The sequence below is a fragment of the Pseudoliparis swirei genome, chromosome 16, assembly GCF_029220125.1.
Source record: "Pseudoliparis swirei isolate HS2019 ecotype Mariana Trench chromosome 16, NWPU_hadal_v1, whole genome shotgun sequence".
Taxonomy (NCBI): domain Eukaryota; kingdom Metazoa; phylum Chordata; class Actinopteri; order Perciformes; family Liparidae; genus Pseudoliparis; species Pseudoliparis swirei.
This window is the reverse complement of record NC_079403.1, coordinates 17,073,069-17,099,779: the sequence shown is the minus strand read 5'-3', so window position 1 is coordinate 17,099,779 and position 26,711 is coordinate 17,073,069. Positions and strand designations below refer to the sequence as shown.

General features: G+C 44.9%; 1 protein-coding gene across 1 annotated transcript in view; it reads left to right on the top strand.

Moving 5' to 3' along the window:
• Positions 1–25,274, top strand: part of adarb2 (adenosine deaminase RNA specific B2 (inactive)) — a 168,515-nt gene extending 143,241 nt beyond the window's left edge. The window contains exons 5-10 of the mRNA XM_056434423.1: positions 6,566–6,734; positions 9,117–9,268; positions 10,854–11,022; positions 15,845–16,026; positions 23,353–23,534; positions 25,067–25,274. Of these exons, the coding sequence (XP_056290398.1) occupies positions 6,566–6,734; positions 9,117–9,268; positions 10,854–11,022; positions 15,845–16,026; positions 23,353–23,534; positions 25,067–25,243 (1,031 nt within the window). The 3' untranslated portion in view covers positions 25,244–25,274. The remainder of the gene's footprint in view (positions 1–6,565; positions 6,735–9,116; positions 9,269–10,853; positions 11,023–15,844; positions 16,027–23,352; positions 23,535–25,066) is intronic.
• The last annotated feature ends 1,437 nt before the right edge of the window (positions 25,275–26,711 follow it).

The following is a 26,711-nucleotide window of genomic DNA, read 5'->3' as shown; positions in this document are numbered from 1 at the left end:
TATTATTATTATTATTATTCCTATTATTATTGTCTTTGCATTGTACCGGCAACCAGCATTTTAACAGAGGTCGTATTTACTATGTTATATGTTGATTATGTTATTTGGGTTGAAAAGAATCCTATTAATAATTGTATATTTTGTGAGCAGTATGTTGTACATAAGAAACCAGTAGCTGTCCAATAGATGCAGTGATATAAAAAAGTGCAATATTAACCTAAGAAAGTTAGTGGAGCAGATGTATGGCCTAAGTACCTCAAATGGAAATACTCTTTTCTATTAATTTGGATCGAGTGAATAAAAGTGTAAAGAATGGCGGTCGGGTGCAGGATGCCCGTGTCCTGTTCTTGCTTGTAACAACTTCTGAATACCGGGTACCATCAAAAGCAAATCAAAAAAGAGCAATTTGAGTTTAGCAAAGCTGTGCTGTACAATTCAGAGGAAACGCTTCATTGCACTGACCCAAGGAAGCGCATCAGAACCGGCGTTGGTCCATGTGTGCTGCACTATGGCTGCCCTACGAGGTTAGTTGGATGACTCCATTGTGAAGGACACATTTTCTCAAGAAGAATAAGGATCTCCAACTTGACCACAGAAGACTGTGTACATTATTGGGCTGCGAGTTGCACAAGCCGAGGTTAAAGTTGCCCGAGCAATAGCACATGTGCCCTCATTGGCTGAGCTGTGAGGGTTCCCGTTCGGCTCCCAGAGCAACAGAGAGATGTTGTGTAAGACGAGGACAGACCCCCCCCCCGCCCCCCCCCGTCTGTGACTTCGAGCCTTAACTGCCTTTTTTTTTCCCGGTTAGAGCAACAGCCCCTCAAAATGTATGGGTACGTCCTTATTGGGTTGGGATTATATTTTTAGTGGATCTCCACAAGTGTGGATAATTAATGTCCATATTAGCATTCCTTCGGTACACGACATGTTAACAGTGTGTTTCATGCCATTAACGTACCCTAAAATCTTAAATCATCGCCATCTAGAGACGAGATGAGACTGAGATTTCTCTCCTATAAAAGATAGGCGAGCCGTTTGGTGCAGCATCACTTTAGTATAGTACGTGACAAATTAAAGAGGCACTTCACCATTTTTAAAACTATTACATAATGTCTTCAGGGGGCTTTCCAATGTTTAACAAAGAAATTCCCCTAAAGACATCATCATTAAATAAAAATGCACACTACCAAGTTAGTCAAAGAAATGTTTTTGGGCGTCACCTAAAACCAAAATAACTCTTATTACTAGCAGGAGGCCAGACTTCATAGCTGGAGGGGAGAAGGAGGAACATTGCTTTGAGGGGGAACATGCAGATGTGCTGAAACACTCGAGTAACACATTTTCTGGAGCTGTCGGATAAATATGACGACATCAGTGAAAAAAGAAAATGGTTAAGCAAAAGAAATGGCATTTTTAGCTTGGTCTTTACTTCTCTTGATAGAAACTAAAGTATGATCGTAACGCCCTGCTCTGTTAGACGCTGGGTCCTGTTTACGCGACTCGGTGGCACGTGGCTCAGGGCACAAGAGGCAATCAATGGCCCACAGCGCAGGTGTGTAAGGCAGAGCTATGTGAGTTATGTGACACAGTTGGAAGCAGGGGGAGATTATGTTTAGTCGGAAGTGTTGACACCAGTCATGACCGATGAAATGAACCTCACTTCCTTTTTTGGAAAGCAGCATGTCTTTGCCCACAGCACGCGAGCAATTGTGTGACGGGTGAATGGTGTGAAATGGATCCGCCACAAAGGCCTGAATCCCCATGGCTGAATTGTGCGTGTGTGTGTGTGTGTGTGTGTATGTGTGAGTATGTGTGTGTGTGTGTGTGTGTGTGTGTGTGTGTGTGTGTGTGTGTGTGTGTGTGTCCGCGTGCGTGTGTCAATCACTTTAATTTGAGTGCTATTTGCTCACACTTTTGACTTGGTCGGCAGGCGATCGCACAAATTCCCTTTTAATAATTGACATGGAAATTGCACCCCTTTGCATGGTTTTTACCACACACCCTCACTTTCAATCCTCCCCCCATCCCCACACACACACACACACACACTTAGCTGCAGGCGTGCAGCCGAGTTAAGGGGCAGTCATCGAAATCCGGTGTTGAATAAATGCCACGTGCACCTCCGTTCCATGCGCTGCCACAAGGTGTGGTGATCTGCTCGGTTGCCATGGTGAGGCGGTGTGCACCTTGCCTTCCCGCTGAAGGCCTCTGACACCATTGTGCACTGAACAGTATTGTGCAGTAGCTATCGTGAGTAGTTACAGGTCTCTGTCTGTGATGTACATGCGTTCTGACAGTGCTGTTATCGCGGGGTGTGACATCTTTGAATCACCAGTAACAGATGTATTTGTGTGTGAAGAGCGCCTCAGGCCTTTGACTCCACTCTGCCTTGTTCCTTTTGACCCTCTCTTTTTGTGTTCCTGTGATGCAGCTGATTATTCCTGGTTTAAAAACAGCACACTGCCTGTGGGGCTCTCTTTCTCCTCTATTTGCCCCCCCCCCCTCTCTCTCTCTCTCTCTTCCATTCATCTCTTCTCCCCCGTCTCCTCTCTCCCGCAAACTGAAGGCAACCTCAGTGCCAATTTCATGGCAGGGTAGTGAGCAGCGCGGTAGAAATTATCCACTGCAAAATTGATCTAAACAATCGCAAAGTGGAACGGCAAGGGAAAGCAGGAGAATGAAATTGGTTGAGTCTGTTGGCTTTTAGAATCGGCTTTATCACCGAGGAGGAATCGGGGTGCATTGCTTACAGGGAATGCCAATCGTTGAACTCATGATATAGAGATATTCTTATGGCGCTGCGCCATCATAAATATTGTATGTTTTCTGTGCAGCCGCACAGTATGCTTAGCATTCATGCACTCCTCCTCCATGAGTGATATTTACAACAGAAAGCTGCCGAAAGATGCGTTATGTTTGAACTCGCTGTTGATAGAAATCATTATCTCACTGTCGACACATTTGATTAATCACTGCACACATCGGCATGCACAGGATGATGTGTTTCTGAAGCTGTGGACGCAGTTCATGCATCATTCTGTTAATGGCCTGTTTGCACCCCAACATAGGTGTGATGCAAGTAAAAAGCATGCAAATGAATAAATGTACGATTAACAGCCCGTTTACACATTTGATTTATAAAAAGGAAATCTTGCAACAGGACTCTTATCATGTCTAACACTGGCAGTACAGTTGTACGCAGAATGAAGGATGTAGGATGTCCTACTTAGTGACAAAATACTTTTTAAAGCCACGATAAGCAATATTGATATATTAACAATGGATCCCATGGCTACTTGTACATGAAAGATGCCGCTGATGAACCCTTAGATAGTAAACTCTATGGAGCATTGAGCATCTTTCAGCTTATTGTTTTGGTTTTCAGGCCCACACAACTCAGCGCTCTCCAATGTGGTTGTGGGGTCTGTTTGCGAACAACTTAAAGTATTCAAATATTCAAAATACTACAGGTTTATGAATTATCAACAAAATAACTTTCTTTACTTCGTTTGATTTTGTGTGTCAATGACTTGAAACATGGAGAAGTTTGTCAAATCTGTCCACTATTCTCTGAAAAAAAGGATATTTATTTAAGTCTACTGGCAAAAATATGGGACAAAAATGTAATGTACTAGACCGTAAAGTTTACTCTGATGTTGTCCTGCACACTCCAAATGGTACAGTACATTCATTTGAGATTTTAAATGAATGTACTGTACAAATTCGTAATGTGTGACATTGGGCTAAATATAATGAACTGAATTGAATTGAAGATAAATATAATTTAAAGTTCTCTGTAGAGTAAAAGTTGAACTTATTCCATCCTACTTTAGTATTTCCTTTCTTTTTCTCTTTGCTCTTTTTCCCCTCAACTGCCCCAACACACACACACACACACACACACACACACATTCCTCTCTTCCTTAACTTTTGCCTCCTTTGCCCTCCTTCCTATTCCTCATCAGTGGAGGTGTCAGGACTCCACCGCCACTGTGCCATCTGGGCCGAGGCTGATAAAAGCTCCTGTGCCGGGCCGGCGGTGCCTGCAGGTCTGCCGGAAGCAAGCGAAGCCTGACTTTGAGAGGCGATGGGAGAGATTTGTGGCAGCCAAGGAAGGAATGGCATGCCTTTAACGTGCCGATCAAGCCTCTATCCCCTCAGCACCACCTCTGTCTGTCTGTCAGTCACTGGGGCTCTCACATGGCCCTGCACTGGGTCCTCACTGAGAACAGTGTCTTTTTCTCAAAGGAAAAGCAACACGTTGTGATTTGTGATCTCTCTCACAGCTTATACTTCGTGTCTCACATTGAGAATCTCGCCACAGTGACCTCTTTAGAAGCTTCTCTCATGCGTCCCGGACAGAACCGGATGGAACCGAACGTCAGGGAGGGTAAAGACCATCCCCTTATTAATCCATTGCTCATTCAAAACACCCTCCAGCGAGGAAGATTAGTAGTTTACTACTTTCAGGGAGGTAGAATTAACCAACCTAAAAAGGAGGTTTCCATAAAAGCAAAGGAGAAAACACCCCTCTTGCCCAAGAAATTAGAAATACCTCAAGGTCAGTGAGTCAGTGATGGTCCTTCTGGAACATCCCATGGGCCTCAATCTTTGGTGCAGCTGTCACATACTGGAGATGCAAAAAAAAAAAAAAGGATTCATACACTCTGTCATATTCATTGAATGTGTTGTAACTCTGGAATGATTCCTTCTGGTCACATGACATCTATTGCTTCTGTCCATCCTGGAGAGGGATCCTCCTCTGTTGCTCTCCTGAGGGTTTCTTCCTTTTTTTCCCCGTGAAAGGTTGTTTGGGAGTTTTTTCTGATCCGATGTGAGGTTCTGGAACAGGGATGTCTCTGTTTACAGATTGTAAAGCCCTCTGAGGCAAATGTGTAATTTGTGATAATGGGCTATACAATATAAACTGAACTGAATTGAATTGAAAAAGGGGATATGAATCTCTGTGAAACGGTGCATGCCATCACAAATGGGTCAATGCTTGACATGTGACACTCATTTAGGCCATTTAAGGGCACCGTTTCCCGCGGGCCCACGGTATATCAAGATATATCTTACCAGCAGGAAGGCCCATGGAGTGACCAACCTGCCTCCAGTTCCACTCGGATAGAAGAAGCAGTGGGACTGATGGATTCCTTTTTATGTGGAGAGCAAGCGTGGCTCTCTGCTGGGTTTTCTATGCCTTTTGATTGGCTTACTTCAATACATGTTATGGATGCCTCTCCCTGCATCCCAGGATACCACCTTCACACGACGCACCAGGTTTGCCTCCCAGAGGATGAATCGCTATCTAGTCCAGCAAAGGTGTTTGTAAAAATGTACTGTGGCCGTAGAATAGCCTCTCATTTAACTTTAATAATCTGCTTCAATCCATATTTGTTGGTGTTTAACCGCTCATAGAAAAACAAGTTCACTGCGGGACAAACTGGCGGGGTGACGAAGGGTCGATCTGACCATGGAAAAGATCGCCCACTTATAGTGCCCGTCCAGTTCATAGGTGGAGGGTCTCTTCCCGCCTTCACTCCTTGCATCCAGCTAATCCTGGCTGCTGTGCTGTGATAGGAGCTTCTGAGGAGACGCTTACCCATGCTGCTTAGAGAACTGTAGTTATGGAAATAAGCCAAAGTCATATCTGACAGTGACCTTTTCTACCCGTTCTCTTCTTATGTTTTCCTCTCTGTTTCACTGTGTGAGCAAAGTGTAGAGACTAACTTCGGTCTGAGGTTTATTTTCACACGCATTGCTTTTAATTCTGTTTTTTGTTTGACCTATTTTTTTTGTATCACTTCCTGACGTTATTGTGTGCTACTTCACTCCATTGGAAACATGTTATGCAAAGTAGTGAAATGCAGTGTGTGAAATAGCCGTTGGCAACCCACCCACCTAGTGCTCCAGTATTATTCTGAAGTCCCACACAGACTCAATACGCAATGTACAAGATGTTATGGATGCAAGCCAAGGCAACCAGGCTGTAAACACACACAGAAATCACTGAGGGTAATAACGTTGATCATAAGACATCTCACACAAGAAGAGGAGCGACGATGAGCTGCTTTAATCCCGGTTCTTGAAAGGCACTGGATCCAATGAACTAACGAGGTCCTCAAACAAAAGTCTTGTGTTCACTGTTTATATATTTTGAATACTTTTCAAAACTTTTAAAAGACAATTTAGTGACAATTATATGTGCAGAAATACGATTTATTTGATGTCTTCCACCAAAATGAGTCTTTATCCTTTATGTGTAAATACATCACAAACAGATAAGTAATAGTCACACTTGTTGTCTGAGAACCCTGACCTCTCACCAGTCTCACCTCGCCTCATCTTTGCTTCTTCGTGTAAATTTGAGCCGCGTAAGTCTGCGTTCATCCTTTGTGAATGCGAGTCTTATTTTAATGAGGACAAAAGGCCTCTCTCTTGGACCGAAAGGTGAGGAAGGGCATGCATCAGGGCTGCTGTGAACCTCTTGGATTAAGGAATCAATGGAACGTATGACAAGAGACACAAGTGGAACATTTTTCTGTCTGTCATTGTTCAACAGGTCTGGACCTGAGGCACGCCCAGGTGGTGGCGTTATCCACGGGTACCAAGTGCATCAACGGGGAGTACCTGAGTGACCAGGGACAAGTGGTCAACGACTGCCACGCTGAGGTCACGGCCCGCAGGGCGCTTCTGCGCTTCCTCTACTCTCAGCTCGAGCTCTTCTTGAGGTAAGAGATCTTTCTTCGGCTTTATCTCAAAAACACACAACCGTCCTCGAGTGCTCTACTTTGAATATTTGAAAAACCTTGTGGCGTTTACATTCTTGACCTCCTGTAACAGCCCGATAATGCTCACTCTTACTAGCTTATTGTTGGCCTGGAAGGCTTGCTCATTATTAAGGGTTTCTTTGTTGGCCATTCACAGGTGAAACATCTGGATATCACCCAAAAACACAAAGGGAACATTTTAACTCTGAACAAAAAGACAACCTAAAGAAGTTAAGTGTACGATGTTGCTCAAAACATGACTTAAACAAACAATTGATTATTAAAATAGTTGGCCATTTACTTTGTGCCGTCTGATTTAATTACTTGTTTCAGCTTAAAATCTAACGTTCATATTGAATAACTTTATATATAACTGTAGCTGATACAGGTTCACGATCATGTAGGTTCTGATCAATCCCTTGACCTGTGTTTACCGTTGAGGAGTCTCTTTTTTCCTTATAGTCAAACAAAATCAATATCAATGATGCATTTAAAAACAAGTCATTGGCAAGAAGGGATAACTATCCGACCTTAGTTGGACATGAAAGGGGAAAGATGTAGGTTAATCATAGCACATTTTAGATAGATATTGCAGATTTCCAGACATTAATGTGTCCGTTAAATTTCCTTTGAATCCTCTCTACTTCTGACGATGCTAGGTCGTGTTTAAGCAATTTACAATTATCCTCTAGTTGTTGTCTTATTGCCACAGTGGTCAAATATTACATGATCTTTAGTATTACAAATAAATAAAAAACTCCTAAACCATCAAACCCCTTTAAGCGTTATTATTGTATATTATAGAATATCAACGGTAGGTTCACGAACATGCAAGCTGAATTTTACTGTTGAGATCATTGTACCTATTGTATATGCACTCTGCTGTTGGGTGGTTTGCTCGATTAAAATGCCTCTTCACGATGATGATGATGATGATGATGATGATGATGATGATCAGGAATCACATATCAAGTGTAAACTTTTTTAATGCAAGTTGTTCCCAACATGAATAGGAATTCAGATTCCAGTATATGAAGTATAGATTATATCAGCCTAGAATTGACGCGACCGGCCCGACACCTGATCCTGCTGTTTGAGTCCGCATGAGATCGGCGATCAGATCGCTGCATCGGGCTTCACGCCCTTTAGTTTCCAAGGTGTCTCCAACATGTCATTTATTGCATTATGCATTACAGTGTGCTTAACAGCGTGAAATATCTAATATGTTGTGACCGCCTGCTTCCAAAGGATGCTCTCTCCTCCATAATAAGCTCCATGGAAACAGAGAGAGAGCTTTCAATGGGGAACCAGCTGTATGGGTGCTGTTCTCTCCAGCTAACGAGGCATACTATCACACTTAACTGCTTCAGCTCAGGGTCTCAGCGGCCTATTGGTTTTTAGCACTTTTTTCAATGTACACAGCGAGCTCCGGTGCACACAAGCTCACCACGAATTGAACCAGTATCCAGAAAGACTTCCCCCCAGTACATGAGCATATATTGTGTTTTTTGAGCTGCCGGAGGAACCCGATGGCGAGGCTGATTCATCAGATAAGTGGCTAGAAGTCTAGATCGTTGAATGTCATATTTGCATACACAGCACTGCCTTTTTGTCTTGGCACAATGCCGGGTGGCAGGTACAGAGACTTTGCAGCCGAGTAAAATGGCGAACGGGGAAGATAAGTCAAAATGAAACGGCCAAACAAAATGCCAGAACTTCCATATTTACACTCAGTGAAAGGACATCGGAGACAGAGGAGAGGTTGTACAAAGAGTGCAGCCGTGCTTTGCATTGCGAAGCATAGTTTAGCCGTGTGTGTGTGTGTGTGTGTGAGTGATGAAATCCTTATTTCTGCTCACAGCAGAAACAATGACCCAGATTTTTAAGTTAGATTATGTGTCTCCTTGTCGGCCCTAATGCAGGTAGGTTTTATGGATAACTTTTTTCAACTTCTGAATGAGTTGTGAAAAAAAAATATATGTAGTCTTCAGTAGTCAGCCTCTACCGTTCTCTTGAATGTTTGTTCTTTAATATTCAGCCATAATTTCAAACTCGGCCAGTTCTTGTTGACCTTCATGTTGTTTCACGACTCCAACACAAAGCGTGTGTGGACCACAGGTTACACTCCCTCTCCCTCTCTCCCCGCAGCCTGAGTGATATCCAGAAGTCGTGTGTGACAGCAGGAGAATGGACTATGGTCAGAGAGCGGGCCAGTGTCCATCTCTCTCCGTCCCGGCCTCACTTCATCATTGGAAAACAAAAAGTGGAAATCTATTCCCGATGCTGTGATGAATGGTGCTACCTTTGTCATCAGTCTCCCTGTTGTTGTTTTCTTTCTTTCAGTAAAAGGCTGGAGGACTGGGAGGAGTCGATATTTGTGCGGCACAAGGAGTCCGGCTACAGGTTGAGAGACAACGTCCATTTCCACATGTACATCAGCACCTCGCCGTGCGGGGACGGGAGGCTCAACTCGCCCTATGAGATCACCACTGACCGTAAGACAACATCGATTGACGATGCTAAAGGAAATCAAAACAATACTCACCATGCGCTCCTCTGCAATAACTGCCATGTTCTCTATCATCACTCATCGGTCAGTCTCTCGGGTTTATAAACAGATCATTTTCCACGGCAGATATTCTAAAATCCACTGCCCTGCTTTTTTTCCTGCTTTTTTCTTCTTCTCCAGACACTTAGAGAAACAGGAAGCTGGCATCCTTTTCATGTCCCATCCCGTCTTTGGCCCCTTTCAGCCACGCCGTGCTGACCAGATGACATTGTATTGCTTACCCACTGAAAACAAATTGTATATTCATTTAGATGGTTTGCCACGCATTTTTGTCTGGTCGCCAACGAGTTCAGAAATGTAATCAGGACTGCAGTTTCCATCAGTGGGATGTATATACACCACCTCCCCCCACACGCTTTCATCCCAGAGCTGCTATTCTTCTCCCTGAATATTCACTACAGTGCAGCGCATGGTGGGATTTTCATGAAACCAGCGTGGATGAGAAATGCTGATGCTGTCACCGGAGAAGCCTTTGAACTTGACGTTTGTGGTCATTAAACCTCTTAAATGTTCTGCAGTGCGCTCTCAGAGATTAGAAAATGACTAAGTACCTTTTCCTGACTGTTCTTAAACATTTCTGAGCTGGAAGTCGGGGCTTAATTTCCAGCTGCTGTCACATCAGCCGGAGAAACAGCATGCAGGAGGAGAGAAGGAAGCAGAGTTTTAGCCGGGGGAAATAAGAGGTTATTAAAACAAAAACCCTGATTATTTATCTCCACTCTGGCACCCTATTAGGGAGATATCCGTCTTGTAATTTGTAGCGAAAGCAAGGAGTATGAGTGTTTTCTTCTTCCTGAAAGTGTGGAGTTTCTTCTTCTGATATAGTGCAGACTATTTACGAATATCGTGGACTTTAATGAACAATATTACTGCTCCGTACATCCAACGCTCTCGTCATTAACAATTAGGCAGTCAACGGTTCCAAGATAATACATTTAATTCCCCAAATGAAGCCGTTAACCTCATTTAAACTTTTGCTTTTGAAAGGGATTGCGATGTTTGTGGCTGGAAAACTGTACCCATCTTCTTATTTAAACATACAACAGTCATGTCTTATTGTTTATCAGACTCACATAATATTGCATAAACATTTATTTTATGTTTTTAATTACGTGGAGCTAGTTACACATCGAGACCAATAATTACTTCTGTACAACATCTCTAATTATACAGAGAATGTAACGCTTAGGAGTTAATGTGTTCTATATCATGGATTATTTTTCTAAGATATATAAAAGGCAATACTGGAAAATGGTTGACTATTTCCACTTTAGTTTACCTGCCGTCTTCGTGGCCTTGTGCATTTTGGGTCAATTTGATTAGAACTCTACAAAATGAATCTTTGCCGCTTATTGATGTGATTAGATCTGGAACTGCGTAGTGTTATTTAGAAATAACAGACTTCATTAATAGCTAATTAGATTGGCTTCCCAGTCTAGCCGTGTAATAAGAACTGACATAATGGAGAGCGATGGCGCTCGGGCTGAGGCTGCATTGTGTTGTGTCGGCAGTGCACAGCAGCAGACACCTCATGAGAAAGCACCGCAGCCACCTGCGGACCAAAATCGAGTCGGGCGAGGGGACGGTGCCGGTGCGAGGTCGGGGCCCCGTCCAGACGTGGGACGGCGTCCTGCAGGGCGAGCAGCTCATCACCATGTCCTGCACCGACAAGATCACCAGGTCAGTGCTCCCGGGGGCGTTCGCTCTTTTTTTGACATTCTTTATGTTCTCAATCAAAACGCTCCCTTCATATTCTGCCTCGCTTCACGTGTTGTTGTTGTTGTTGTTTTCTGTCAAGTGGACCAAACAGCCTGAACGTCCTGCAAACTGATATATAACCGAAAGAGGCGGGCCTGTCTTGGCCTTGAAATCTAATCTGGCGTTTCCTTTTGTCAGACAAAATGCCGTCCTCTGCGTCTTTTGTTGAGATAGTGCAGTTTTGATACTGGACTACATAAACGATGCCACTTCGCTCTGTCTTGGAAATGTTGACTCTTTTGCTCGTGTGCAAAAAAAAAAATCCCAAAGAAAACAGTCAGAGGAGCTCAACAACACCAGCGCCAAAATTCTTAAATATACCTTTCTCATTCGAGCACTGCAGTCATCAGTGCAGTGTTGATTTGTGTAAAAATCTCAAACCATGTGATCTGTACATCTGCTCACCCAGGAGGTCTCTGGCCGACGTGAGAAAATAACGGTATGCGGATTGATTGAGGGGTTATCTTTATTAGGAGATTAGCTTCCTTATGAGAAGGAGTGATCCCTGTTTAAATAAAGCATGATAACATGGGCCTTATGAGCCAGGCAGAGGTTTGTCTGTGATATTTACCGTGGCGCGTCGGGGTGTCTAGGTGCGTGTTTGCGTGGCCCCGCTGCGTATGAAATCCTTTGTCGTGCGGGTGGTGAATATTGATTTCCAATAAGTAACTCCAATAGGTAATCCTGTTCTAATGAATTAGTGTATTGCGTACCGCGTCATCATTTTTAATCTCCACACATTGTTCTAATCTCCACATCTGTAGGGCTGGCTCACCTCCAGAGAGGATATTAGTCACACAACTCCCCCTGGTTTTCTACACTGAAATTTCACGACAATGTGCTTTAGGTTTTGGAAATAGAGAGAGAGTGAGAGAGAGAGACCGTTTATGTTCCTCGGTTGGTAATGTGTGTGTTGGCATATGTATGCACGGACAGACGGCAACGCTCAATCGGGACAGCTCTCCCGCCTCCGTTTTCACACTGTCCTCTCGTGAGGAGTAAAGGCATCAATGTGTGGAGCATCTTTCAGGCAGAGGGAGACACACACACACACACACACACACACACACACACACACACACACACACATAATGATATTCCCTTTCGGACTCGTTTCTGTAAATGTTCTAAATTTGTAATGGTGGGGCACAATATTAGAGGTGATAAATGATGATTATGTGTCTATGATTAGATACATGTTATTATTATTTTAGAGGTTCACACACTTTGTGTTAAAGCAGGCGATTTGTTCTTTGACCATTTGCAGCTTTACAAGGAATTCTGTTTTGAAGACAGTATATCTATATATTTATATTCAGTTACACCTCTATGTAAGGTTTACTTACATACGCTATATATATATATATATATATATATATATATATATATATGTATATAGCGAGCATCTAGTGTGTGCATCTAGCATTGAATTATATCCTTTGTTTGGTTTATTGTGTTCTGTTGTGTAAAACACTTTGTCGTTAAGTTTTATATTAATAACTTTAATTATTATTGTCAACCACACAAGATATGTTTAACAGTTTAAAACATGAGACTAAGAGTAAAAAATGTCTATTTATCTCTAGATATTGCAAATCGAACAGAATAATAGGTGGTGTTTGTGTTTGTGGTCGATCAGCGTGATGATCAGGTGTTTCCCATCATGTCCTTAATGCTGCGTTCACAGCAGTTTACTCGCCCGACAAGTTGCGGGTTTATTCGCATCATTCGCGTTCTTCGCTTCATTCGCGCCTTATAGGGGGCGGGGCTTATCTCTGCGGCTTGACTCTGTGGAATAAGTTAGCATTTCCGCCATCCACCAAGGAAGAAATAACCCCTATTTATGCTGTAGACTTTCTGTGGACATCCCACAAACGTCTGAACATCTAACGCCCTCGTGTTTAGGTTCATAACATTAATATCATATATTTATATTTATACATAACATCACCCGTAGGCTCACACAGCGCGGTGACTTTCACCGACTACGTTTGAATGACCGTCTCTTCCAGCGCTACGAGAGCAGCAGCAGCAGCAGTTAGATTCACCAATGACACATTTTTCACTTCGCTCTCTTCGCGTCATTCACAACCATTTACGTCGGCATTGACTTTGCATAGTCGCGCTATAAATCTGCACCACTTTTGGTGTGAACACAGCACTCGTCTTACCACTGTGAAAACCACTACTCAAGCTCTTCTTCATTCGCCACCTTAGTTTGGTGTGTTGGCGTGCTTACGCCTGCGAATTCACATGACACTCAAGGTGAAGCGGAGGCTATTTTGGGAATGTCATTACTTTAAGTACTGGACAACTTTGACTTGACGATGGTGCGTCTATGAGTGATTGAAATATTCCAATCTGGACCAGACAAACAGACTGCCAGCCAACAGGCCAACAGTACCATCCCTAGAACCAGCTTGGCTAAAGAAGATTCCTCAGCACACAATGAAGGTCCCTAACAATCGTCATTACTCCCACCCTTGATGTTGCGTTTTGTATGATATTTGAAATTTATTTTTTAATATAGTCTCAGTTTCACTGCCAGCACTGGAACTGAACCCATGAATTTAGCACCGCACTGTGCCGACTGAAGCATGCGGGACTACAGCTGATCCTCTGACTGGCACCAACACGCCCACACACACACACACCTAAAAGGAGGGAGGGAGAGAGAGAGAGAGAGAAGTGAACCCTTCTCCTGTGGAGCCGCTGTTAATTTGACCAATTTGATTCAGTTGGCCAAGGCTGAAGATGGTGTGATTAAATCTACCCGGGTCACCAACAGGGGGGAAAGCAATTACTTTACAAAAAAATAGAGTGACGGGGGGAGGGAGAAGGCAAGGGACACCCTGCTCTTCTTCCCTGACAACCACCTCCACTCCAGCATCCCGCCAGGCCGGACGGCAGGTACGCTCTCTTTTTTTATTATATCTCCGTAAATGATGGGTGGCCGTCGTTAAAGTGAGTGGGTCACCAAGGGCCAGTTTATCAAGGTCAGGGTGGAGGGTGGAACTGAGAGCAGCTTAGGACAGAAGACTCAACACACACACACACACACTGCTGCAGTCCTATAGTGATCCCCTGGATGCTTTTCTTGTCCTCTGTCACACTCATTTCACAACCTCACATTACTTTTTTATTTCCACACTTCCTTCAGCTCCAGCACATAATTATAGTTAGTTCAGCCTGGGCCATAAGGGATTTTAGGATCTTTGCTTTTATCGTAAACATTTTGGGATAATATGCAACGTCTCGCCCCATCATTGACTCACCTGATGATCATCGTTGTGTTTTCTTAAGCCAGGCCCTATGAAGCGCCTTTGCGAATATTTGATTTGAAGTCGACAGCTGGATTTAATTGAGGGGCCTAAATGGCTTTCATATAACGATGATGTTCTCCATTCCACTGCAGTTTTATGCAGATGAACATTACTTTAATGGTTGGCGTTTACCGGGGGTGGGAAGAAAGGATAGATGTGGCGATAGAAAGAAAGAGAGAGAGAGAAAGAGAGAGAGAGAGGGGTCTCTCCCCTCTCCTCTCTTTAAATTCACACACCCGAGCCAGATGGCTGTCTTTTCTTGCATGAGATTAGAAGATGTTTCTGATTCACGGTGTCGCTTTCTGGGTAAATTAATATTTCAGGCTAAACAATTTCAGCACTGAGTTTGCGTGTGCTTTTCGTGGCGAAGCTCCCCCTCTCCGTTGGAGAGGGAAGGACGGATCTTGCGGACAAAACGCAGGTGATCGGCTGCTTGGCGAGGCCGCTGATGTTGATTGACTGCAATGAGGGATCATTACGCCGGCGAGGAAGCAAGGAGCCACCGTAATTGCATCCATGATAAAGAGACATTGATTAACAAAAAGAACAATGATCTTAAAATTAGTGGCATGATGTCGAGCCTGATTGTGGCTCACGTGGGTTCATTAGTCCAGTGAACAGCTCAGGCACACAGCCGGCGCGCTCTCTCTCCGCGAAGGGCAGGAATAATAATAAACAAGGTAATTATCATTTTCCATCCATAGATTAGCATCTGCTGGTTAAATACTGTCGAGTGGGTTTCGACGGTAGGTGGCACATGACCAGCTGGCCACAGTATCAGGCGGCGGTGCGGCTGGCGGGATTAGTCCTGCAGTGATTGTGTGTCACACGTGGATCTCCCGAAACAAATCCGGAGGTGAGTGCCCCTCGAGTTGAGCAATCGACAGAGGTTTGCCTGCAGTGCATTAACCTCCATGGCGCTGATGAATGCACACATGGTAATGTGTTGTTCCATGTCGGGAATGCTGATGGACTGACCTTTGGCAGTGTTGTTGTAGGTGGCGGTGATGGTTTGTGTCCCGGAAGCAGGGAAAATGGGAGAGGAGGACGTGTGTGTGCGCGCGTGTGTGCATGTGTGTGTGTTGTCAGTCCAGCATCTGTTATTCATCACGTCCCACATCAAGATAATGATCAAATTGTCTCTACCTGTCATTGAAGCTCTCGCATGTCTCTCTCTCTCTCTCTCCCTCGTATTTTTACCCTTCTTCTCTCGAACCCATCTCTCCTCCTTTCCCGCAGTGATTCTATCTCTCTTCCGACGTATTCTTCCCCCCCCCCCCCCCAACTGTTGCCTTCCCTCCTTCTTTCCTTCTTCGGTTCCATGGTGCCCTCCTCTCTCACCCTTCCTTCCTCATCTATTTTTTTCCAACCATCATCCCACTCTCTCCTTGACGTCCTCTCTCTGTGCCCTCACCCCTCAGATGGAACGTCCTGGGCCTGCAGGGGGCGCTGCTGAGCCACTTCGTGGAGCCCGTGTACCTGCATAGCGTGACCGTCGGCAGCCTGCGCCACACGGGCTATCTGGGCCGGGTCCTGAACCAGCGGCAGGAGCGCCTGGGCCCGCTGCCCGCCACGCACCGACGCAACCAGCCCCTGCTCAGCGGTACGACGGCAACGCGATCTGTATTTACAGCTGCCGCTGGAGGTTTCTGAACCGTCTTGATGGGGAAATTGTGCAAATTTCCACCTCAAAATTGACCAAAATGTCAAACTTGGAGCTGAACTCACTTGCTTGAGCAGGATCACCGCGATTCCTTTGAGATGTGTTATTTCTGCCTGAGATGTGAAGTGGTCGCCAGGGTCTCCGTGTGACCCTGCCATAGTAAGACCATGACTGGTCTCAAAAGTGATACAGAATTTGATTTGACCAGTGATTTTACAGCATTTTGATTTTTTTTTTACGGCAGTCGATTTCAGTAAGAGATGCAATTTCATATCACAAAATCTCCTCTTCACACTTCCAGCCGATCGGAGCAGCTTTATCGTTCATGCGTCGTGTTGGTGTCGCCTGATGAGTCCAGCATTCACTTCACTGTCATCCCTGTTGCCCAAATTAGACGAAAAATATGCTGAACTAGGAATTTACAGATTAATTAATCTGCTGGTCTAGTTTTGTATATACTTAAGATAGATAGATAGATAGATATATACTTTATTAATCCCCAAGGGGAAATTTGTCGTGACAGTAGCAGCACCAATAAACCAAACACACAAGAATAAATAAATAAACCACAATATAAGAAACAGGGATGAAAGATATAGAAGTATACAAAGTAAAATAAAAGTAAAATACAAAAAGCTAAATAACATTCAGCCACCCTGCCTTTAAACAGTCAAACAAGAGCCTCTCTCAGATGGGGACATAATAATGTATTTAATCAATCACAACAGATCGCACATGTAACAACCCAGTCCCCCCCACACACACACACACACACACACACACACGCACGCTTGACAAACTCATGTACCCCTGCTTCCCCACAGTTACATTGTGTGCCAGCCAGACAAGCAACCAATATGAAGTTGTCTGGCACGCCTGCCTCCAGGGCTCCACTGAGACCTGGAGGCTTTCGTTTGTAGCGGAGATGAATGCTGGAAAAGGATCGAAATGACACCCAACTTGTAGAAACGGCATCAGCTATCATTTCAGATCTAGGCCAGCCGGAGTGGCTGAGCGACACAGAGACGCACAAAGATGTAGGGCACATTGTGTTTCTAGGGATCTCTAATGAGAACATGTGTCTGTATAAATATATCTATTCAGTTGTTGCTGTGTTGCTCTCTCAGGGCGGAGCCTCTCTTATCAATATAATGTAATCTTTTTTATTAATATCTTTGAATCAACGCGTCTTCCACTCTTTGTCCCCGAGGAGCTTGCAGCACAGCGGGCTAGTGTATGAGAAAAAAAACTTCTAAACATCACAAGAAAAATATGTATTCAGGCCGTTATCATATTTACGATTTCCTTTAGTAGCTATAGCTTCTCATAGCCAACGCAATGAACCTGTGAAGCGGCATGTATGACATACACAACGAGAGGACATTATTATTAGTATTATTAAGCGGTTCTGATCTCATTAACTAAGTGGAGGTGCAAAATAAGAGAAAGAAGTAAATGAATTAGCATGATGTCATGTGCTCCCTTTTTCTCCTGTGCTCTCCATGTGTTTGAGTCTCCAGCGTCTGATACACTCGCCATGTCTCTACTTTTATCAGCCTTCAAGTGTGCCTCTTGAAGGGCATCGGAGCTCTTTGCATTGCGGGGCTGCGCTCCGGGTAATAGGGTGCCATGAGGATGAGTATTCTGTGAGGCCTATCCTCATCAAGATTGATAAATGTTCTGAATTGTCCTCTGTTGATGATAGTTGGGACACATTTATCATTGAATCTTCCGGCCACGACCTCAGCGAGCATATCTCATGATCTCTTCAATAGCTCTCTGAATGGAGTCATTTGAGTTTTGGGTTTCAGATATTACGAGTTGCAGTTCATATTTGGAGACTTGTGCTCAGCTACGATCCATTTGTTTACCAATCATACTTACTTATGATATTACGTTATTCATTCTAACTATAGTAAGCCATGCAGTAAGTACATCATTATTTTAATGACTATATAGCTTATTTTCTTCCAGAATAGATGTCCTTTACATCTAAGTGTCGAGTTTTTTTTTTGTGGAGGCCCCTCTACCTCTACCCTCTACCAGACGTCCTCTTTACTCAAAACTGAGGTGGCCTCGAACGCACCTCACAATGATGTGTGTTTTCAGTCACGCACCCATGGCAGCCTGTTGAAGGGTGAAGGGTGGACCGACAGTGGAGATGGCACCTACCCCAAATCAATGTAATCGCAGCCCTTATCTGATGGAAGCTCGGACACACACAGACACAGACACACACACAGAGAGAGAGACAGAGAGAGAGAGAGAGATCTTCAGTTGCATTCAGATGTCTCTGCTTGTGCCTCCACCACCACCACCTCTCATCTCCTGCTCTGTCTTTTCATTGGCTCTGATGAGCTGCCTGCCTATTGTGTATAGGGTTATTTAAAAGAAACACCCCCAGAGGAAATTCCCGGGGATCGCAGGGCCCGGTCTTATCAGGCTCAGACAAAGCAGCTACACCTGAACCCCGAGGGCCAAACCCATCGATGGGCCGGCTTGTCCTTCACTCTCGTCCTGCCGCTCACTTCCCCCGCTGTGGCAGGGCTCTGCTGTTTTCGGGTTAAGAAGAATCTGTAAAACAGTAGACACAGGAAACAATGAATATACTGTTGTGCGGTTCATTGCATGCTTGTTTCCCAGCTACACCTTTCTTTGTTCACATGTCACAATTTCAAATTGTAACCCCCTCATACGACTCATTACTGAAAACCTTGGGCATGTTACAAAGTAATGTGGTACTGCCATAATGCATGCATCAGACCCAGAAAGTAAATAGCATAAATATTGAATGCATGTGTGAATTATTGTAGCAGTTGTGGGTAGGTAAGTGGTGTAGATGGTGAATAGCAGCCTGTCAGGCTACATCCACACTCCTCCATCTCCATGTACAGCTCGCCAGCTGTTATTGGAGCAATTAGCGAGCAGTATCAATCCTACGGACCGGACGTGAAGTCATGGTTGGCGGCTTTGAGGAGGGCAATGGACACAAAACGGAGGACTTTCTCGTTCTTATTTATGCTTATTTTATTCTGCACAACTATTGTGAAGTTAACAAAGAAACTGTAAAGGAACAAAAGCATCTGTAGCATTTAATAGGGACTTCAGATACGAGGGTGAGAACAGACAACATGTAACACCCTGTTCTGTTTCTCCTGTGTTCCGTGTCTCCTATGTCTCCTCTGTGTCTTCTCTGTCTTAATTGTTTAATTCCCTCCACTCTAGTCTCGTTACTGTCTGATGTCGTACACCTGTTCCCCCCCTATATATTGTGTCAGTCTTTCTGCTGTCGGATTGTCGTCTCTAGTTCCGTCTCTTTTTCCCGTCGTCCTGTCCGTGTTCCTGGTTCTGCCTGTTCGACCCTGCCTACCCCGAATCTGGATTCTCTGCCTGCCCCTTTTGGACCTTGTTTTTTTGGAAACTGTTTTGCCTCATTAAAGTGCTTTTTAAAATTATTTATATTGCGTCCAGCCTGTCTCTCTGCGCCTGAGCCTCACCCCGTCACAAGTAGGGTTGGGTACCGAAACCCGGTGCCAATATGGTACCGGTTCCAATACAACCGGTATTACCCGGACCGAAACGCAACGCACATTTCGGTGCTTCTTTCCGGTGCCTGAGCCGATTGAAATTGAAAAAAACTATTGTTGTGAACTTCTCAGGTGACTCCGCCCTGTCAGCAGGTCACGATAGCCTCTCATATTTAACTCTGACAGCGGAGGCTGCGCCGTGTGTGACTAGTGAACCCGTGTCGAGCACACCAGCGTCAAGCTGGACGCGATGGGGAGACCGTCACCGGTCCCCCTGAACACGTGGAGACCGATGATGACGAGCAGCCTTAACTCAGATTAGTACCGTATCGTTGATTGCAAGTCTTGCATTCATAAAAGTAGGCCAAGAAATAATAAATTAGCCATTATAACCATGCTTAAACTAGCTCGTAGCTAGCGCTAGCTACGAGCGTGACAGTCTGCTAGCAGATGTGTTGATGTGCAGCGGTCCCGGCTGTATACCCGGTGTTACCGGGAATATAATGACGGAGGAATAAAGACCGTGGGGCGTCACTTTGTTTCAGTGTAACTCTCGCTGTCAGAAGCTAAACTTTATTTGTCACGTGTCATCTTCAGTACCTCTGATTGGTTGCTCTCTTTGCCCATCAAAACAGTGACAGGATTAACCCTATAAAGTCTGCACATGACAATACATAGCACGTCATATAATGGAGAACATATATTGTGTATGTTAACAGTCTGATATCCGTTGTGTGTCAGTGCTCCATGATAACGGCTTCTACAGGGAATATGGCCAAAGAGGTTTTTAATGTCCTCATTGTGCGTTTTAAAAAAAAAAGTATCGGTTCAGGCACCGCTTAGGCACCGGTATCGTTTTAGAAGTACCGGTTTAGCACCGGTATCGGAAAAAACCCAAACGATACCCATCCCTAGTCACAAGAACCTGACACAACAACGAAACCGAGGGGATACGAGTGAGACAAAATTAATTGACCCATAATCGAGAAAACTTTGAAGTGTTCATTTTAAAGTAACTGATGTGAGAGAGAGAGAGAGGAAGACCTGCAGCCTTTTTAACTGAGTTTGAAAAATAAAAATTCTCACGATATTTGTCTGTGAGCATAAAGAGCAAGCATGACCTTTTTATTATTAGAGTACTATAATACTAGTCTACTTCCTGTTTACACCATCCCCCGTATGCCCAGTCATGTGATCGTCGTCTCTGGGCGGTCAGTGTGGACGGACATCTTTTTGAAAGCGATGCTGAAACAGCCGTGTGGACGTAGATGGTTTTCATTGAAAGAACCCTGTTTCAAAACACAAACATATTTGTGTGAATGAAGCCGCAGTCACATCTCACGTGCTTTAGTACCGCAGAGTGGATGCAATGTGTCCACATACACACACAGGCATTACAGTGGCTCCACAGAAGCCTCACGTATAAAGCTCCGGCGGGCTTGTGTACTGTACCGTTATGAATCCATAATCAAAGGCTCTAATTCTGCCTCTTTCATGTTGGACAAACACTTCTCAGAAGATACATTGATCAAGTCTTCATTGAGGGGAAAAAAATCAAATTGGCTATTACAGAAACAGAGGAGTCAAGTCCATTGAAGGGATGAAATGAGCCATGAATGGAGTGAGAGAAAGGGAAGAGGCAGGATGGATAGGGGCGTCTTTTGTTCAAAGAGGTGCGTCTCCACAAGAGAGAAGAGATGGGTAATAAGAGACTTGGAGGATTGTTACCGTGGCAGGCAATTCATTCCGACTCCAAGGAGCTCCAGAAAAGAAGAGCTGAGATCGGTGAATGGAAGAGTGAAGACGGGGAAATGAGTGTGGCAAGCAGGGAGATGATCTGCAGGCATGTGGAATTGTACATCGAGTATTGTACGATATAACAAGCTGTCTGTCAGACGGTGAGATCAGAGGCAGCTGTTGTTCACCCGTCGCACAGAATCTGTCTGCTGGTTTTCTGCAGAGGTACCTTTCAAATGTCAAAATATAATGAATAACTGGGTTGGAAGTGATGGGGAAATTCCAGACTGCGATTCCTTTCTGAAGACACTTTTACAGATTTGGAGTGAATACAGTGTTCAAGCAGATACCCAGAAGCTACATGTTAGCTCCACTATTACCTATTTATATCTATCCTGGCAAACAGATGAGCATGTTGCTCTTTCCCTGGAAGTCATTTCTTCTCATTAATATTATTATAAATAGTTTTTAAAAATAGCCTTATTTGCATGCCAAGAGTTCAATGACAAGCTGCTTTAGCGTTGCTTAACTCCTGGAAGCAGCTCGCCTTCTCATCATTTCATTCGCCCACAATGTAAGAAAGGTGGGAGTGGCTTTGGATGGAGGCCGGTTTCCTCACTCCATCCCCTAGATGTGTTCAGCCTCTTCTGCTGCCTCAGGCCCTTCAGTCGAGTGTTTTCTGAAACTTCAAATACGAAATCACAAGTTCTTCATTTTCCTTATTCAGAATATGTTGGTAAACTGGCTTAATGAAGCAGTGAAGTTGTCTCCTGAAGATGAAAAAAAATTCTGTTTCTCACCGTGTTGTCAGCTCCGTTTCCTCGGCGTCATTCCGCACACCTCTGGCAACACCTGCGTTCTCGATGCAGACAGATAATTCTCTATGGAACCTGATGTGACAGTCACCTCCACTTTCCCTCTACCTCTACCTCTCTTTCTCTTTCCGCGGCTGAGCCCTTTGCGTGCTTTGATAGCGAGGCTAATTATTCCAGAGAGAGAGAGGCTGGAGAGGGAGGCACTGAGAGACAGACAGTCCAGTGGAGGCTCCGTCTTCTTGACTGAAGATAATGTTTGTAGCTGGTAAAACTCAAACGCTGTGACCCGCCGGGACTCAGGAGCCGACAAGCATTCGCACAACGGCCGGGACATGTTGCTTATATGCTTCATAGCCCTCCCCCGCTCTCCGCGGGTATAAGAAAGCTTCGCACCGACAGCCATGCACTTCCAGGCCCAGGTGGACTTGGCAAACACTTGAAGTCTTCCCTTAGCCTCAGGGAGAGGCTGAAGGAAGGTGATAGAAAACAACCAAGTGGAGGTTTGACGGAACAAAATGTTCTCAAAATGTATGTGCATTACATTTTGAAACACTTACACTACCGTTCAAAAGTTTGGGGTCACTTAGATATGTCTTTATTTTTCAAAGAAAAGCACTGTTTTTTCAATAAAGATAACATTAATCAAAAATACACACTATACATTGTTAATGTGGTAAATGACTATTCTAGGTGGAAACGTCTGGTTTCTAATGAAATATCTCCAGAGGTGTCTAGAGGCCCATTTCCATCAACTATCACTCCAGTGTTCTAATGGTACATTGTGTTTGCTAATCGCCTTAGAAGACTAATGTCTGATTAGAAAACCCTTGTGCAATTATGTTAGCACAGCTGAAAACAGTTATGCTGGTGATATAAGCTATACAACTGGCCTTCCTTTGAGCTTGAAGTTTGAAGAACAAAATTAATACTTCAAATATTAATCATTATTTCTAACCTTGTCAATGTCTTGACTATATTTTCTATTCAATTTTCAATTCATTTGATAAATAAAAGTGAGTTTTCATGGAAGACACAAAATTGTCTGGATGACCCCAAACTTTTGAACGGTAGTGTATATGAGGTATTTTGTTTTAATTGTAATATAATTGGGAACAGGGCGCTTACCTTGAATGTAATGGAGATTACTGCCAGCTAAAGTCAGTGTGTCTGTGTCGTCGTCTCTGTAGGGCTGAGCACCGCGGAGTACCAGCAGCCGGGGAAGGCCTCGTGCGTGAGCGTCAACTGGACGCTGGGTGACGCTCAGCTGGAGGTGGTCAACACCGCGACGGGGCGCAGGCGGGACTCAGGGACACCCTCTCGTCTCTGCAAACACGCCCTCTTCACCCGCTGGAACAGACTTTGCCGCAAAGTGAGGGCATCCACGGGCCAGGTAACGTCAGGGCAGAAGGGGCGGAGCTACATTTCTCAATGACGGGAGAGAATATATGAGAGGAAGGCTTCCTTCTGATCAGGGGCTGATTATATGACATGCTCTCATGACATAAATAAATACACTTTCAATGGTACGGGTCGTGGGTATTGTAGTATATAAAGCCGTCTGCCATACCACAAGATGTCTCATCAACAGGGGGGTTGCGAGGGGGGAGGGGGGGGGGCTTTCTGTCTTTGACTTTACTAGGCGATAAAGCCCATGTATGACGTTAATGACAGCTCTTTTCCATTTAAGGATACCGGCATGCACAATACAAAGAGCACTGGCTCATTATTAATATCATTAATTACACTATGTGCTTTGCTTGTTATGACTTGTCGACATAGCTTCTGTGAAAATGTCCTACTAATTCAAATGTTAATTAAAAACCACCTTCCACAGTGTATCTTTTTTCTCGCTAGTAAAAATATATATATTATGATGTACTACTCAATTAATCTGAGTGGGAACAATAGTTGCATTTTCATATGAATAAATGTCTCTTTCCCCCTCTCTGCTCCGCTTGCTCCTCCCTGTAAACGCTCCTCTGCTGGAAAGCGGGAGGCATTACTCAGTTGTTGTCAAAAACACAATGAAATCCTTTGCCATCGGGATTACAGGCACACACACACACACACACACACACACGATACCGTGACGGTGAGTGTGGAGATGCCAACAGCCACTCGGTTAAGAGCACAGACATGTGTATTAAAGCCTGAGTCTGCGGCTGCGGCTGAGCGCTCGGTGGAGAACATGTGGAGGTTCCTCTCTGTCGTGGATAAATGCGTCGGCCGCCGTGACATCTGCTCCCGACGCGGCTCGTCAGAAAGCCGGCAGCTCGGATCTTTAATGTCAGCACGCGGACCCGCTGCACTTTCATCTCCATCCAGAACCTTGATGCAACAGACAGTGCCGGCATCGCCAAATGGAGGCCGTTAAAGCATAATGACTATGAAACCATAATTATTTGGAGAAGCACTCGAGGAGGCCCCCACCCTAAGTGCTCCCTACGCGCCGTATATAAGGGCCACGCAAGAGCAGTCGCACTAATCTGCAAAATAAACTTTTGCTCTCCCCCCTTCTCTCTCTCTCTCACACACACACACACTTTCCCCTCGCGACAATAGGAATGCACAAAAAGCACAGAGAATGTTCAATTGCTTGTGAAATTTAAATGGGGAGATTACACAGCTGTTGAAGCCCCCCCCCCCCCCCACACACACACACACCTCCCAACCCCACCCAAATGCATTTGTGCCGGCTCATTCGTTTTGTTTTGCTCGCTCTTCTTCTTCTCTCTCCCCCTTTCGTGAAACCTTTAGCCTTTCTGCCCGATTTTATTCCCCCTCTCGTTGTTTTTCCTCCCTATCTTCATGACTGTGTCAGTGTGGTTTTTATCTGACTCAAAATTGCTCTCTCTCTCTCTGTCCTCTTCTCTTTCTCCCTTGCCTGCTCGCCCTCTTCAGTCGGGGATCCACGCGTTCAGCTCGGCGGACCGCCAGCTCATGTACTGCGACGCCAAGATGGCGGCGCGTCCTTACCAGACAGTGAAGCAGCAGTGGTTCAGATCTCTGCAGGAAACGGGCCTCGGGACCTGGGTCAAGAAACCGCCAGAGCAGGAACAGTTCATGCTGTCGGTCTGAGGAAGAGAGAGAGAGAGAGAGAAAGAGTGTGTGTGTGTGTGTGTGTGTGTGTGTGTGTGTGTGTAGGTGTGCGTGTGTGTTTGTCTGTGCGTAAGACAAGGGGAAAGATGACTCCATGCTCTTTACCAACACCCTGCTTCACACCTTCATCCCAGTGCAACTGAAGGTCAACTGGACGGCCTGAAAAGAAATAAACGGACACAAAAAGATGGACCCTTTCTTTTCCCTGCCCTTCTTCAAAACGCACAAACACGCACGTTTAAGCAAACACACACCTAAACACCCCTCTTCAGCTGTCAAGGAAGGGTGGGGTAACCTTGAGCGGAATGAAAGGCAGCCGCTATCTTGTCATCAGCTATTTCCGGGCCCCAAGGCTCCCGCTGAGGAGTCGAGCCACGGGGGGAGAGAGAGACAGAGAAAGAGAAAAGAGAGAGAGAAAGAGAGAGAGGTCCACGTCCAATTACCGGCCCTGTCAGGGTGACGGGTGATAGAGGAAGAGGAAGGAAAGAGTGAGAAAAAGAGAGGGACACAACATGGCATTCAGCCCGCCGCACCTTCCCGCTCTCATTTCTATCTTTTGTCCTCCATCTCTGACTCCCCCTTTGGTTCCTGATGTCCTCCTCCTTTTGTCCCCATCCCTTCCTTCCTTTTACATTTTCTTCAGTGCTCCACCTATTTCTCCTTACGTCCTCTCTGTCACTCTCTTCTCTTTGCTAGCGTCCCCCCTCCCCCTCTGCCTTTCAAACGCGGTGGAGGTTAACACAACACGGCTACAGGTTAATACACCTTCTCTTTTTCTTTTCCCCCAACCTCAACCCACTGCATGTAGAGGAGGAGAACGGAGGTGCATAAACACAGCCATTACCACCTGCCTAAGTACAGGTGGAGGTGATGGTGGAGGAAGGGGAAGGGGAGTGTTCTTCCCCTCCCTCTCATACTCATTCATACATTTTATTTAATTTCCTTTCTCTTTCTGTCTTGTGACCTGCTTGACCTCAGTTAGTTCCCGTACATCTGAATGGAGGCGTATCGGCCTCAATAACAGGGACTTTAGGTCGCGGCTCATTAGCGAGGCCTTGTTGACCTGATCGACTTGTGCTTTCTCCCTGTAGTCATGACCGCCACGGACAGAACAGGGGGGTTTCCAAAACTTTTCTCCACCTTCACTAACTGTGATCGGAGCGGTCCACCCTGTTTCACACACTTCACTTATTAAAGATTGAGAAATCAGCGAGGTGAAAAACGGACATCCCCGATCACTCCCACGTACATTTGTAGCTCACGCTGTCTCGACATATGTCATAGATTTCATAGCATTGATATTCATTGTGATCATGACTGTGTTTCTGTCATTGCTGTATTATCTTCTATTTTCGAGAAAGGAATCCACACCAGCCGCCAGCTCAGTCAGCGGTAAAGACTGAAGTAATGAGAGTGACATCTAGTGGTCATTGTGGGTCGTAGTGTC